General features: G+C 52.4%; 1 protein-coding gene across 1 annotated transcript in view; it reads right to left on the bottom strand.

Moving 5' to 3' along the window:
- The window catches only part of SBNO1 (strawberry notch homolog 1), a 44,742-nt gene extending 33,151 nt beyond the window's left edge, over positions 1 to 11,591 (bottom strand). Inside the window, exons 1-4 of the mRNA XM_090291356.1 lie at positions 11,454 to 11,591; positions 3,440 to 3,571; positions 2,867 to 2,971; positions 1,344 to 1,656 (exon numbers count right to left, since the gene is read on the bottom strand). Coding sequence (XP_090147482.1) covers positions 1,344 to 1,656; positions 2,867 to 2,971; positions 3,440 to 3,571 — 550 coding nt within the window. The 5' untranslated portion in view covers positions 11,454 to 11,591. The remainder of the gene's footprint in view (positions 1 to 1,343; positions 1,657 to 2,866; positions 2,972 to 3,439; positions 3,572 to 11,453) is intronic.
- Between the last annotated feature and the right edge of the window lie 2,923 nt (positions 11,592 to 14,514).

Raw genomic sequence — 14,514 nt, 5'->3', positions numbered from 1 at the left:
TGTTGGGAAGGAGGAGCTGTCCAGCCAATACCTGTCACCTCATTCCAGGGGCCCGACGGAGTGTACGAGCGTGCAGTGGTGGTCAGCTCAGGACAGGGGACATCTCCACGGTGCCCGCCACGGTCTGATTACATGACAGTGACTCAAATACTATTTAGTTCAGTGGAGAAGACAAGGAAGAACAAACTATCCCTCTTAAGAATTCACATTTTTCAGTCTCTAAAAATATACCAAATCCTGATAGAGCCAAAGTTAAAAAAAAGATTAATTCTATTACCAGTTAAAAAGACCCCCCCATACGGACTGGGATGCTTCCTCCACACCTGGCACTTTAGACTACAGCCTCCCCCTGCCCCGCACGCCACCGCCTCTCCCCCCACGGCATGGCCCCCGACACGCAGCACAGCTTACATCCTGTGCGACTCCACCAGGACGCAAGCTCACGAGAGCAGAGGTTCCAACGCTTTCCTTCTCAGCCACAGTCTCACAATCCCAGAACAGTGCTCGACACACAGACCCGCAGCAAATATTTGTTGAATGAATGAGCAACAACAAAAAAACCGCTCCAAGGAGGAAAAACTAACTATAAAATCTACATTCTTTATGCATAATGGGTTCCGAAAAAGGTGTGATCTAAGCACTGCTGCGCTTTTTCTCTTTAAATTGAAACCTACCCTTAAAGTGTTATGGATTAGCTAGTGGTAATGGTCGTCCAATTCTGTGAATATACCAAAATCCATTTTAAATGGGTAAATTGTATGGTATGTAAATTATATCTCAATAAAGCTGTTATTAAAAAGTAGTATAGGTGTTCACTCGTCAAAGAAAATATAGTGTTATTTTATAATGAGAGTGTATGTATCTTAAAAGAGAATTTACTAAAAACACAACTATCCATAAACAATAGAGCCAATGACAGGCAAAACCATAAAACTGTAAAGGGCTGAGTTAAAGTATGAAGCTGTCAGTTTAAAAGCCTGTTAACCTCAAGCGCGGTCCAAGGGCCACCAGCAACAGCACCTCCGAAGAGCTGATTAGAAACGCAGACCCTTGGGCCCCAACCCAGATGCACTGAATTGATCCTGTCTTTGAACAAGACCCCCAAGCGATGCGTAGGCACAGGAGGGTTGAGAAGCATCGGTTTAAAGGAGAGAAAAATGTTAACTGGTTATTCACAACATATAAAACTGGGCTCTCGTGGTGCGAACAAAGCCACTTGGGAATTCCACACTCCGTTTCAGAGCCCCATGCTGGTAAGGCCTGCACACTTTGCTCCCCTGAAGTGCACGCAGGCCAGGCAAGCGCCGCAGGCAGGCAGCGACACTGCGGAGAGGAAGACTTACTAGCTGCTGTGGCGACGGGCTGAGCGATATTGGCTGGTGGCTTCAGTTTCATGAGTTCGTTCAGACTATTGTTTTTCAGTAGGTCCTTCAGCTGAACCTGGTCTTTCGAAGGCGCAGAGGTCACGGCATTCCGCACTGCTGGTGCTGAGACTGAAGGGCGTGTGTTTGCCGTGGTCTGGATGAACTTCGTCAGAGTGATGGTTTGCCTGTTCGTTGTTACAGGTGGCGTTTTAGTCATTACAATCGTGGATCCCAGGGTCGGAAGCTGGTTTATCTGATTCAGCACAAAGGTGGTCGTGGACGGAGGCTGCTGCTACAGCAACGAGAAAACCACACGCATCACACCCTGAAAAGCACTGTCCCCTCCGGTGCAGCCCATGCCCACGCACACAGCGGCCATCTGAAATCTGAAGTAGACCTTCATTCTTGCCTAACCGCTGGCACCTTTCTAATTAAGGGTGATCACAACAACCTCCGAGCTAAAATGCACCGTTCTAAGGAAAAGGTACAGGGCAGCGTGACGTTTTAGGCAGCTGTCGGGGAGAGCGAAGGTGGCGCAAGGCACGAGGGCTGGAGCAGGAAGTGCGTGTCATCCCAGCACCGCCCCACGGGGACGCTCTCAGGGAACGCGCTCACCACCGGAGGCCCAGGCTCTCCGAGGACCGCGCCCCGCTTCTAAAGCCCTGGGACTCCTGTCCACCACTTTGTTTACTCATACAGACTCTACCGATGTTTAGAACTTAAGATAAAACCCACCAAGCAGAGCTTTAAATTCCTGTCACACAAGTGACCCAGCCATGTAAGTGACAAGTACTGGGGATAATGCGTGTGCTCCCTCTGAGCCTAAAACAGGGCTGCAGAGCATCTTCACAGGGGAGGGGGTAGGAGCTGGGCAAAAATGGAAAAAACAGTAAAGATTTGAGGATAACAATATGTCTGTGACTATAAGCGACCCAAGTGTAACAGAAATACTTTTATAAATTTAAGTATATTTCTACTTCCTTTCCACTTCAAACTTATTTGTCCATGACGCCTAGAACAAGAATCTTCTAACTACTACTTACCACGTTTCAACAAAACTCTCAACAATGATTTACCACAAGTTAGCGCGTTTTAACCAGTTTGTCCAATAATTTCATACCACCAGGCTTCAGTTAGTAACCGCTATATTTAAGGTAAGGTCAGATAAAATCTATATTTAAAGCACGATTATAATCACAAAAACATATATAGCAATGAACAAAAGCTGAAATAAACAAGCTAAATTGAAAGTGGAGTGGGACAACGCAGAGTTTATCTTTTATTTCATGCCGTTTGTATCGTCTGCAGTAAGTAAGGTTCTGCTTTGTCCAAACTACCTTCTCGGCAACGTCACTACGGCAGGAACGGAACAGGAGGCCTCACGAAGGAGGGGAGGAGAGCGGCACCCCGGGGAAGCAGCAGCAAGGAGCAGCGCTGCTGAGCCCAGGCCGCCCCACCCGGGGCTACCCCCCGCGCCCACGCCGCGCCCAGGCCACTCTCACCCTGACGTTCAGCAGCGCGGGGGCGGGCGCCGTCTCCGCGTCGTGCTTGACAGGAACCGCCGCGTCAGCCTCCAGCCCGAGCTCCAGTGCGCTCAGCGGCACCGACTGCAGAGAAGACACCGCCGAGGAAAAGGAAGAGCGACACAGTGAATTCTGTTTCAAGAACAAGAGACAATTTATTTCATTAGAAGAAAAAAGCCAGGCGTCACATTCCAACAGAACACGTGACCGCAGATGGCAGGTAAGCAGCGCGCACAGCACCAGGGGAACCTCGGAGAGCTGTCCCCACGCAGCACGCAGAGACAAACCGCTGAGGAGTCAGCCACCCTCTCAGCAAACACTGAACAATTCACCCGTCTGCCACTTCCCCGTACACGGTATACAGCAAAGCAAAAGGGTCCTGATTTTCACGGCCATGTTTTCCACCTCATGAATGAAAACTAACACTCAACATAACATAACCTTCACATACATGTATTAAATTAAGGCTTAATAATACGTTCTTTTGCAAGTGCAAATGGAAACGAAGGAAAGCCCTCCCTCTCACAGAGGCTCAGGAACACGCGCACTTACCTGGTGAACTGAAGGGGTAGGTGTCGGACCTGCAAGCCCTGCATCTCCACCATCAATCTCGAAGAGGTCATTCGGACTAATTCCACTCTCACTCAAAGCAGCAAGCAGTAAATCTTGCCCTGGCTCCACCATCTGTAGAACAAAATATTAAACATTAACATAAAAAACTTCAAATGACAATTAACTCTCTTCTAAATATAAACCAACGTTTTCTACCGGATCCATTCTTTATTTATGAAGACCCTGCTGCATGTCAGGTGGAAAGGAGGAAAAGTCTCTGATCCCCCCAAATCCACATTAAGGTGGAAGAGACAGCAGTCTGTAAATCACAGCAAGAGAACGTCCATGGTATGCTGCGGGGACCGAAGGCAACGCGGCACTTGGCCTGGGAGAGCGGGCACAAAGATGGCCATGCGGCTGAGTCTCAAGGAAGAAACCAGCAGGCAGACGAGGACTTTCTGGACAGTGAGCCGGAACGCGTGGGGGCATGAGCGACGTGGGCACTCTCTAAGGCCGAAGCAGGGCGCCACCTTGCAGAACTGCTGGAGCAGGCCAGCGGGTGCCGACGTACTGCACCGGCGGGTGTGAAGATGAAGAAGGGCACACGACTCCACAGTATTTAGGAGGGAGAATCCCTAAAACCAGGTTCACATAAAAGCTCAAAATGACAGGGAGAATTTTTTTAAAAAGAGGAGTTGATGGGTAATTAGAGGAGGTAATCAGAAATTGAGCCCAGAGCCCTGAAAGACGAGTTACATGGAGTTCAGGGGGAAGATGCCCACTTAGGAGCAGCAACTACATTTCACGTTGGGATTCCCAACGGACTCCAAGGAGAAGATCAATGTGTTCCCCCACTGAGGTGAACAAAACCGTAACGGGGCGTTCTCAGTTTTACCTTTTCTCAGTAACGTATCTGAAATAATCAATTATATACAGAAACATACTTATGGGAAACCTGTACTTGTTTCTCTCCGAAAACTAGTTTCACGTTATATAAATAATACACTAATTTTTAGCTGGTCCATTTGTTCTCAGACTATGCAACAGAATTAAATGTCAGTTTCATTATGTCCTACAAAAGGAAATGTATTAGCCAAGAATGGCATGCCCATGACTTCCAACATATAAGGACTACTATTCTGGATGAAAGCAAAATATTTAACAAAGAAATCCCCTACGAGGCAGGTCTATGGCACACAAGTGTGTGTATCACTTTGAAGTTCTAATAGACACATGAATGAATTTAAGGTAGGAAACCACGACATCCAGAATTGAAACTAAGGGCAAACCCACTGTATAAAGGATGGAGGGGAAGGACAGAGAGTCCTTCAGAGGAAGGAAAAGAAGTCTAAGGAAGACGACAGTTTGGGCAGGATGGTGGGAGAGGCCTGACGCAGTGCTGGGCTCTCATATCCGTCACGAGCCCACAACCCTGCGCAAGATCGAACTGAGGCTCAGAAAGCTGAAATTACCTGGCCAAGGTCACCCACCCACATCTGGATGGTTCAAAGCCCACTTATTCCTTTTTCAATGAATAGATCAAGAAACCCACGCTGGCTCCTGCCGGGGGCTCAGCTGGCTGCCCACACACCAAAAGGCTGCAAGCTGTTTCTCTCTCACACTGATGCTTCTCTCACCCTCCTTCTCTTCTCCCTAGACATCAATAAGCATCTCAGGTGAGGACTTAAAAAAACTGAAGACGTCAATGTTGGTAACTGTGAAGTTTCCACACTTAAAACTGGAAGGGGCTGGAGTATCAGGCAGCAAGATGAAGAGTATGAAAGAACTGAACATCAGGGATACACAGCAGAAACGTCCCAAGATGGATTTAAAACAAAGGTGACCTGTTTCTCTAATGCAGACACAGTCGGCCATACTTGACAAGTTATCCTAGCACACAGCAAAAGTGCGTACCAAGAGAGCAAAACCAATGACTTAAAAACACTTTCACTCCATAAGATACTTCATTAGAACTCATGGGAATACAGGGTCCTGGCCCACTTGCTCTGGCTAATCTTGACCTAAATTAATAAAACTCAGACTATCAAAGTGTCATCTTTAAAAAGTAAATATTGGATATAGTATATGTACATTTGAAACAAAAGTACATTGAACACTTGGAGGTCCCAGGGCCCATTAATCCATCAGATGCGCACCAATCTATTTATACAGATTGTACAGAACATTAACTCATGAAACAAACAAAAATCAGTGAAAAGTGTTACTGAATTAATGAGAGCTTTTCTGGAATATACTTTTGGAACAACAAGCATTAAAAGTATAAAAATATTCTTGCCCTGGTTGCTGTGGCTCAGTGGATTGAGTGTTGGCCTGTGAGCCAAGTGTCGCTGGTTCGATTCCCAGTCAGGGCATGTGACAAGGTTGCACGTCAGGTCCCCAGTTGGGGGCGCGAGTGAGAGGCAACCACACAGTGATGTTTCTCTCCCTCTCTTTCTCCTTTCCCCTCTCTCTAAAAATATATAAACAAATAATTATAAATAAATTATTTTTTAAAAGTATAAAAATATTCTTGCCCCGGCTGCTGTGGCTCAGTGGATTGAGCACCAGCCTAAGAACCAAAGGGTCACCAGTTCAATCCCCAGTCATGGCATGTGCCTGGGTTGCCAGCCAGGTCCCCACTTGGGGGTGTGTGAAAGGCAATCAATTGATGTTTCCCTCCCTCCTTTCCCCCTCTCTAAAAATAAAAGTAAAATCTTTAAAACGAAAAAGAAAACTAAGACTACCTGTAGATTATACCAAATTGTCATGAAAAGTGGAATTAGAAATAGCTAACAGACTTAGCCCTACTATCAGTTGAGTTGCTGTCACATGTTGACAGCATACAATTAAAAAAAATTTTTTTTTCCTGGAAGGAGGAATTTGGGGGATAAACTTGTTGGTGTTCAGACAAGAAATGATGGCAACAGTTCAGTTACCTACTCAAAATTCATTCATAGGAATCACAGCCTGAGACCTCTGATCTGAGTAGTGACCTAGTATTGACAATGTCCATTAAAGACATCTTTTATAAGCTATCAATAGAAGACATTAAAATTTACATATATTCACACACAGACAAAATCTAGGTATACTTTCTCTTAGCCAATTGGGTACAAATTCTCTAGCTGCACTTTAAAAAAAAAGATTTCATTTACTTATTTTTAGAGAGAGGGGAAGGAAGGGAGAAAATGGAAGAGCAACACCAATGTGTGGTTGCCTCTTGCCTGGCCTGTGCCCTGAGTGGGAATGAAACCCATGACCTTTTGGTTCAAAGGCTGGCACTCAGTCCCCTGAGCCACACCAGCCAGGGCTCCTTGCACTTTTTTTGCAGTTGAGAAGGAGAGAAAGGGAGAGAGGGAACATCTGTGCCCTTCTCTAACTCCATTAGGCAAAACCTGTAACGTTTCATCATATTCCTATTTTGAAACTATTACAGACTCATGGAATTTCAGTGCTCAGGCTGAGCCCTTAAAAGGTGCTATTATCCAATTTTCTCCTCCTCACTTCACAAATAAGCAGGATTTATCCCTGAGAGGGGAAACACGTTCACTCTCACCCGCTAAGTACCACAGAAACGCGAACACTGTTCCGTGTAAGAGAACCGTGTCACCTGGGCCTACAAAGGCCTCGGACGACGCTCACCACGTAGCAACCCAACAAACCCAAAGTTACTAACAGTGGTGCTTCTATGGTATCTCACCGATGGGCGTCGGAACGGCTCCATCTTCATCACAAATAATTTGAAAATGTCACCCATTTCAGAACAGGGCACCATGAAAGCGCCGACGCTAAGTGAGAGCCCAGGGCACAGCAGCAGGGAGGAGCGAGGAGCCGTCCTGGGCAGGAAGAGGGTCCTGAGGTCATGGACGCGCGCGTGGGAGGAGGAAAGGGTGCAGCTCCCACCGAGAAGACCAGCCCTGAAACCCAGCAGCAGGGACACGGTTCCTCTTGTTGGGACCTGACACAGGCCCTTCCGGTCTACAGCTCCGGCCGGGGACGCGAGGGCGTGTCTGCAGCTGCGGAGCAGACCCCAGAGGCCCGCAGTCTCTGGGCTCAAACGCTGGCTGCGTCACCCACGAGCAGCGTGACGCCATCTGGGGACGTCTGTGACCTGGTTCCCTCACCCTCAAATGGGAAAATAGAACCCACCTCACAGGACCACTGTACTATCTGAAGTAAATGTCAGTGACTATCATTCTGATAAACATTAGTATCATGTCCAAGAAACGTTTTCCTCCATATTGCTGACGCAACACTTTATTTCTCAGGGCAGAGACTGTGTGTTGGCAATCTATTCAATAATTAACTTCCAAATGAGTTCTATAAAATATTGGTTCCCTTTTTACCTAAAGTGTCGCACATCCAGTTTATCCACTCAACTGGTTAGTGTCTTTGGGGACAATAATAGACACGTTAAACGTGCACAGAAAGTATCATTTAGCCAGTATCTGTGCCCGAACTAGTAACAGAAAGGGTTTTCCTTGTTACTTAACAGCGCGAAGCATGTCTGACTTTGGACTCAGCTTTAATTCTGTTTTCATGCAGCCCAGACGTGATGACTGACACACCGTTTAAGAATCCGAAGGATAATGACCCACTTAGAATTGAGCTGATACAGTCCATCAACAAGTATTTATTAAGCGTCTACTGAGTGCTGGTTCCTTAAGATGAGAAAAGAGGTCCGTATAAAGTTCCTCACAGAGGGGCTTGTGTGCCTAAAAAGACGCAGTTCGTACTGTTTCACCTCCTACCTCCCCAGGGAGCTACCGCGGTTACAGGCTCCCTCCCGCCCTCAGGGCAGCGCCTGCAGGACCGAGGACCCACAAAGGGCCCCTTGCCTATGAAGAGGGGGGCCCAAGGACGGAGCGGGGGAGGGAACGCACCAGCGCCTGACCCGCCCCCGGGCAGCGGCCACTTTCTTCAGGCTGAGTCTGCGGCTGGCTTCTCTCCCTCTTAGCCCTCCGTCCCGGGTGCGAGGCTGAGGCCTACAGGGGGTGAGCCACGGGGACCCAGACGGGGACCCAGACGAGACTGCCAGCTCGGAGCAGAGTCACACCCCCCACGGCTGGCCCCGCCTCCCCCCAGGACTCCGAGCCCCTAACCCTAAGCGTGTCTTCCCCAAACTGCGGGCCCCACAGTGGGCTGTCTAGTCAGGCTCCGGCCCCGGGACCAGGGTTTTTAAACGATGCGGCACAGGAACAAGGAATCAGTGCACGACACATACAGAGAGAAAGCCTTACTTCACGAAGGGCGTGTTTCAGTTCTGTGTGTGTGAACGTAGCACGCCACAACGAAGCGTAATTCCTCACCATGGTGCGCAGGAAAAAGTTTGGGGGGAAATGTGCTATCTGCTGCCTCTAAAACAATAAACTATTTGATGGGCTTTGTACTGTATTTTATTCATAAAAGTTTCTGCTCTTAAAGAGTCTTATCTTTTCCATCTACAGAAAATTTCAGTGATATCCCAAAGTTGTCCTTAATACTTAGTAAATTCAAGACAAAGTGGATCAGTCAATTAAAAATAATAATAAAAGCCCTGGCTGGTGTGGCTCAGTGGATTGAGCACCGGCCCGGGAACGGAAAGGTCACCAGTTCGATTCCCAGTCAGGGCACAGGCCTGGGTTGTGAGCCAAGTCCCCAGTTGGGGGCGCACGAGAGGCAACCACACGTTGATGTTTCTCTCCCTTTCTCCCTCCCGTCCCTTCTCTTAAAAATAAAATCTTTAAAAATAAAAAAAAATAAAATACACTAAAGAACCTTAGCATTACACCATGTGGGTTATTAATGGGCTATTTAACGGGAAAGCAATTCTTCTCAAAAGGCATCTATTTGAGGCAGGCGGAGGGCGGGAACCCGCAGAAACACGGCAGGTCTGAACTCACAGCTCAGCCGAGAGGCTGAGAAAAGCCGCAACGTGCCTGTGGCTCTAAGCGAGCCTGTTCTGTCTGTCTGTCTGTCTGTGTGTTTGTCCGGAGAGGGGGGAAAGAAGGGAAAGAGGGAGAACCACCGACCTGAAACAGAAACATCGAGAACCACCGGTCGGCCGCCTCTCGCCCACGCCAGGCTTGGGCCCCAACGGGACTCGAACCGTTGACCTTCCGGCCCCCGGGCCACAGCAGCCCGGCTCAGGCCCGTTTCCGAACAGTGGCTTCAGGAAAGCCCTTCAAACGTGGCGGGGCCCGCCGGGCGGCCCCGCCGGTCAGAGCAGGACCCCGAGAGCCCGGAGAGCCCGGCTGCGGGAGCAGGCCTTTCGGCCGTTCAGGACCCACTGGCGAGCGCGCACGTGGGAGGGGCGGCGGACCGCGCGCGCCCCGAAAGTCAGCGAGTCAGAACCGTTCTGAGCACACGCGGCCCTGACGGCTGCGGTCCGTGCCCCTCACGGCGCTGGCCCCCGCCCCCCTAGAAATAAACAAGACAGTCGTCAGCAGGAACGCGCCCGGGAAACTGGCCGACGCCCACGCGCAGGGGAGGGCGAGCCCGAGCCCGAGCCCCCGCTCAGCGCTCACCAGCCGCGGAGGTACGGCCGCCTGCAGCAGCGGCGGGAACCCTGCGCCGTCGAGTCAGAAAGGAAGGTGAGCAGCAGACGCCAGAGGAGAACGGCGGCCGTGTCCGGTGTCCGGTCCCCGACCACGTCAAGTTCGGAAAGCGCTTCAAACGGGACCACAAAGCGCTCCCTGCGCGCAGCGCACCCTGCGTCCGGCCCGAAGCCCGCACGGACCCCCGGGATCTGAGCGAGGCCGCGCCCGCAGCTCCGGGACCCGAGCCGCCCGGCCCCGACCCGCGCGGGCGGAGCAGCGGGAAGGGGCGCCCCGCAGCAGGCCGGTCCGAGGGACGCAGGCAGCGCCACCTGCGCCCCGGCTGCGCCGGCGATGACAGCGCTCGGGGCCGCCCGGCGGAGCCGCAGCAGCCGCGCTCCGGCCCCGCTGCAACTGCCTGGGGAACGCGAGCCCCTCCGCCGCGCACCGACGGCGACCCAGCCGCTCTCGGGGCGCAGGGGCCCCGGCTCACCGCCCCGCGCCACCACGTGTCCGGCACAAACTTCCGGGTGCGGCTACAATTGGCTGCGCAATTCAATGGGCGAAAGCGCCGCTGGACGCGACTCTCCCCCGCTCGCCCGTCCCTTTCCCACGTCCCTCCACAGCGACTCCCCCAAACCGAAGCCCCCGCGGGACCCGAGCGCGCACGGAGAGGGGGCTCCGCCACCGGAGACCCCACAGCCGCACAAAGCCGGGGCGCAAGGAAAGGAGACGGGCGGCCGGGACCGAAACGACCGTCGCTCCCGCACGTCCGAGCCCCCGCCGCGGCCCGGCCGTCCCCACGCCTCCCCCGGAAACCCCCGCACGCGCGCTCCGCGGAACTTCAGGTCCCGGTTACGCCCCGCACTCCCGGCCGGCAAAGCCCCGGCCGCCCTCCCCTCCGCGGCGACGGCAGTCAGCCTCCAGCCCGGGGCAGGCGCGAAGGGGGTCCCCGCAAGTCCCCCCCGCCCCCGCGGCCCGAGCGCGAGCGGTCCCGCGCGGCAGGTGCGGGCGCCCCTGTCCCCCGCGCGCGCGCCCCGCGCCGGCGGCAGCCCCCCGGCAGCAGGACTTCTGAAGGGCTGCGGAGCTCACTTTCCTGCGGGTCCGGGACCTCGCACCCCGGCGTCGAACGGGGACAGGAAGGGAGGCGACCCCCGCGGGGCCGGAGCCGGCGTCCGCACACCCCGCCTCCCCGCCCCAAACGGGGCGCCTCCGGCCCGGGACAGCGGGGGCCCCCGGGGCCCGTCAGCCCCACGCGCGGTGCCCGCAGGGCCCGGCGTGACGGGCGGAGGGAGCGAACGCGGCGGGGCCGCCGCCGGGACCGTACTCTCGAGGGCCCCGGGACAGGCAGCCCCGAGAGCGGCGAGAGAGGCCCCAAAGCGGGCTGAGGTGGCGGCCCCCCCGGCCCGGCCCCGCACGGCTCCGTGAGGAGGGTGGGAGTGGGAGGCTGTCCGGGAGAGCGAGTGCGGGAGCAGGGAAGCGCTCAGGGGAGGACTCACTTTCCCCGCGGGACGCGGCGCCGGTGCAGCTCCTCCCGGGCGGCGAGAGCTTGAGGAACCAGAGGCGACAGCGGCGGAGGCGGCAGTGGCGGCGGCAGCAGCGGCGTCCGGCTCTGCCTACCTCCCCGCCGCCATCTTGACGCCCCTCCCCCCAACCCCCCGCCCCGCCAGGAGGAAAGGAGGCGGGGCGACGGATGAGGCGCAGCGCGCGCCGCGCGCCCCACGTGACTTCCTCCCTCCCCCACCTAGCCCCCGGCGCCTCTCTCCGCCCCGCCTCCCTCCTCGGCGAGGGAAGATGATTTACCCCCCCCATCTTGACCGCCCCCGCCTTCGCCGCCAAGCACGGAGTCCGCTGGCTCCCGCCGCCCCGGTACCAGTGGTTGGATCCAAGGAAATTCCGGAACCCAAACGGTCCATTACTGCGGCTCCGGGGTGGGAGAGGGGCGAGGGGGCCGGGTTTCCAAGAAGGGGGAGGGGGCAGGCGAAGGCCGCTCAGGAGAGTCACGTGTCCACTGCGTCCGCCGGCGCTCGAGAAGCCTCGCGAGAATGCCGTTTCCCCTCCCTTCTACCCCGCTGGCTGTCGGGAAGAAGGTCCGGGCTCTGGGTGCCACGCGCAGGTCAGCGGGTGCCGGGCGCATGCGTCCCACGCCAGCCTTTAAAGTCGGGCTAGGAGGGGGCCCGAAGCTGTTCTCAAACCCTCTTTGGTGTGTGTCGGGGGCTCAGGAAGTTACCTAGTGGCTTTTCTGTTACTTTGGAAAGCTCTCCATCGCGCATTTAATCCTAGAGAAAAAGAAATGTTCGCATATGCATTGCTCGTTAGGCTCGTTCAGAGCACTTTATTCAGTACGAAACCGCAAGTAAGTCGGCGGGCCCATTACCGTTATCACATCCGAAGGAGTGGAAAGCACCGTCAGCCCCACTTTTTTCCGCGCGCACACACCCGGTAACCCGAACAAACTATGGCTCTCGATTAGTGACTGCTGCGGAGTGCCTTCCCCCGGTACACCTCCAGTCTGTCGCTAGCACCTCTCACTTTTTTATAATGCCCTAACAGAATAAACAAACCCACTTCTTGGTAACCCTTTTGTAAAGTCATTCTGAGAACGCTTTGACTGTTGCTTAGGTAATAGGCGTGCCTGCTTAATTCTTGCCCCTACTGGCGGCGCTGAAAGGAAACCAAGGCGCTGGGCCGCTTGGAGGTTAAGGTGTGAGCTCTTCAGGAAGAATGGGGAGGGGAGTAGTCATGGCAAGACTAATTATGAATCTTTCAACCTAACGTTTACATACATAAATGCATATTGTATATGTGTATCCGTGTAAATAAACTAGCTGCTTTGCTAATAACTTTACTTCTATTTCATTTAATCCTTACACACACAAAAACTATCAAAGTAAAAATAAAAATAGTTCCCTAAGAACAAAACCTTCATCTGTCATTCACTGCTATCCTCTAGACGAGTTTATGGCCTGGCGTCGGTGACAACAATTACAAATGTCACATTGTGAAAGGAAAATAACTATGGAAGGATGCAGCAAAGAAATCTAAGACATTGTAGTTAATGTGTCCGTGTCTTTGGAGCTTGGTTGGAAGAGTTCACTTTCACAGTGGCTCCCACACTGTAGTTACACCAAGGACTAGATGAGTACTGGGTTCTGAAAGCGGAGGTCCGACTTCGAAACTAACACCCTTTGCGTTACTTTCTAAGCATCCAAGCCAGATCCTTGCTGCCATGTCTGCATAAGCTCTTTACCCTGAACCAACATAAAAGATGGTGTTTCAGTGCACATGTATAATATGGCTGCACATATGTACACGAATGTTACGCACAAGGCTATTGGTAGCAGAACTGTTTATGGAGAAGCAAAAGATGGATACAATCTCAATGTGTCTGAAGAAAGGACTGCTTAACTAAAGTATGGTACTTTGTGCAGTGAAACAGTTGTTCAAAAGAATAACGCACGTCTGTGAGAATATATAATAATACGTTTTGCTTGCATGTACGCTCAGAGCATCTCAGAATGACAACACAAGAAGTTATGTCGCGATGGGACCTGAGATGCTACTGGAGGCAGATCCAGAAAAATCCCTATTCAGGCATGGTATTGAGGACCTCATCCATTTGCACATACGCTCCTCACTCCATTAAACAAATATTTATTGAGCCCCCACTTTGTGCCAACTACTTCGTTAGAGGTTAGGAACATACGTTTAAGAAAAGCAAATCAAGGGGGTAGCAGTGGAGGGTCCCTGCCCTTGCAGTTAATGCCTTGCATTGATCAAAAAGTTCCACGAAGTCTAAACCTGGAACTGTGACCATGCTGCAAAGACAGAGCCTACTAGAGAGGCATTTGACCTCGTCAGGGAAGTTGAAGAAGGCTTCCTAGAGAGTGACAGCTGGGAAGTAGGCGTTAACCTGGCAAAGAGAAGCAGCACCTGATTTCTGGGAGAGGAAGCCACACTCGAAAAGCAAGGACGCAGAACAGTAAGGAGGCAAGTGCATCAGTTACCCAGACACTTTCTCAGCTTCTAGCCCCGCCTAAAACCTCATTTCTGCTCTGGCAGCTGTCTCAGGGGGAACTCTGCCACAGGGAGTGCTCCAGGGACACTGCGAAGCCAGAGGACCAAAGAGTTTCCTGTGAGCATCATCCCAGCAACACTTGACCCTGGCAGCTGCACTTCCTCCCCAGAGCAGAGCCTCGAAGACAGGATGACTAGCAAGAGCCCCCTCCTCGAAGTCGGTGTCAGGGTCTGGGTAACTTCTGAGTTAAAATGACACCAAACCCTCCCTCCCGAGTGGTGAGAGCTGATCCCTGTAGTCGCTACTTCTGTGATGCCTTCAGGTTTTCTCTTTACCCCTTCAGTTACCAAGTTAACCAGTTTACACCTAGTTAGTAATTTCTTACACTAAATTACCCCCATGAAGTAACTGGTGCAGTTCTGTCTCCTGTCTGTCTGAACCTTGACTGACAGAGCAATCAGTAGGCTTGCGAAAGTACAGAAGGCCATTCTTTTTTTTTTTTTTTTTTTAAGATTTTATTTATGTATTTTCAGAGAGGGGAA

This window comes from Furipterus horrens, unplaced genomic scaffold (genome assembly GCF_987537825.1).
Source record: "Furipterus horrens unplaced genomic scaffold, mFurHor1.1.pri manual_scaffold_11, whole genome shotgun sequence".
Lineage (NCBI taxonomy): Eukaryota > Metazoa > Chordata > Mammalia > Chiroptera > Furipteridae > Furipterus > Furipterus horrens.
Note: the sequence above shows the minus strand (reverse complement) of the source record. Positions and strands in the feature narration are given on the sequence as shown.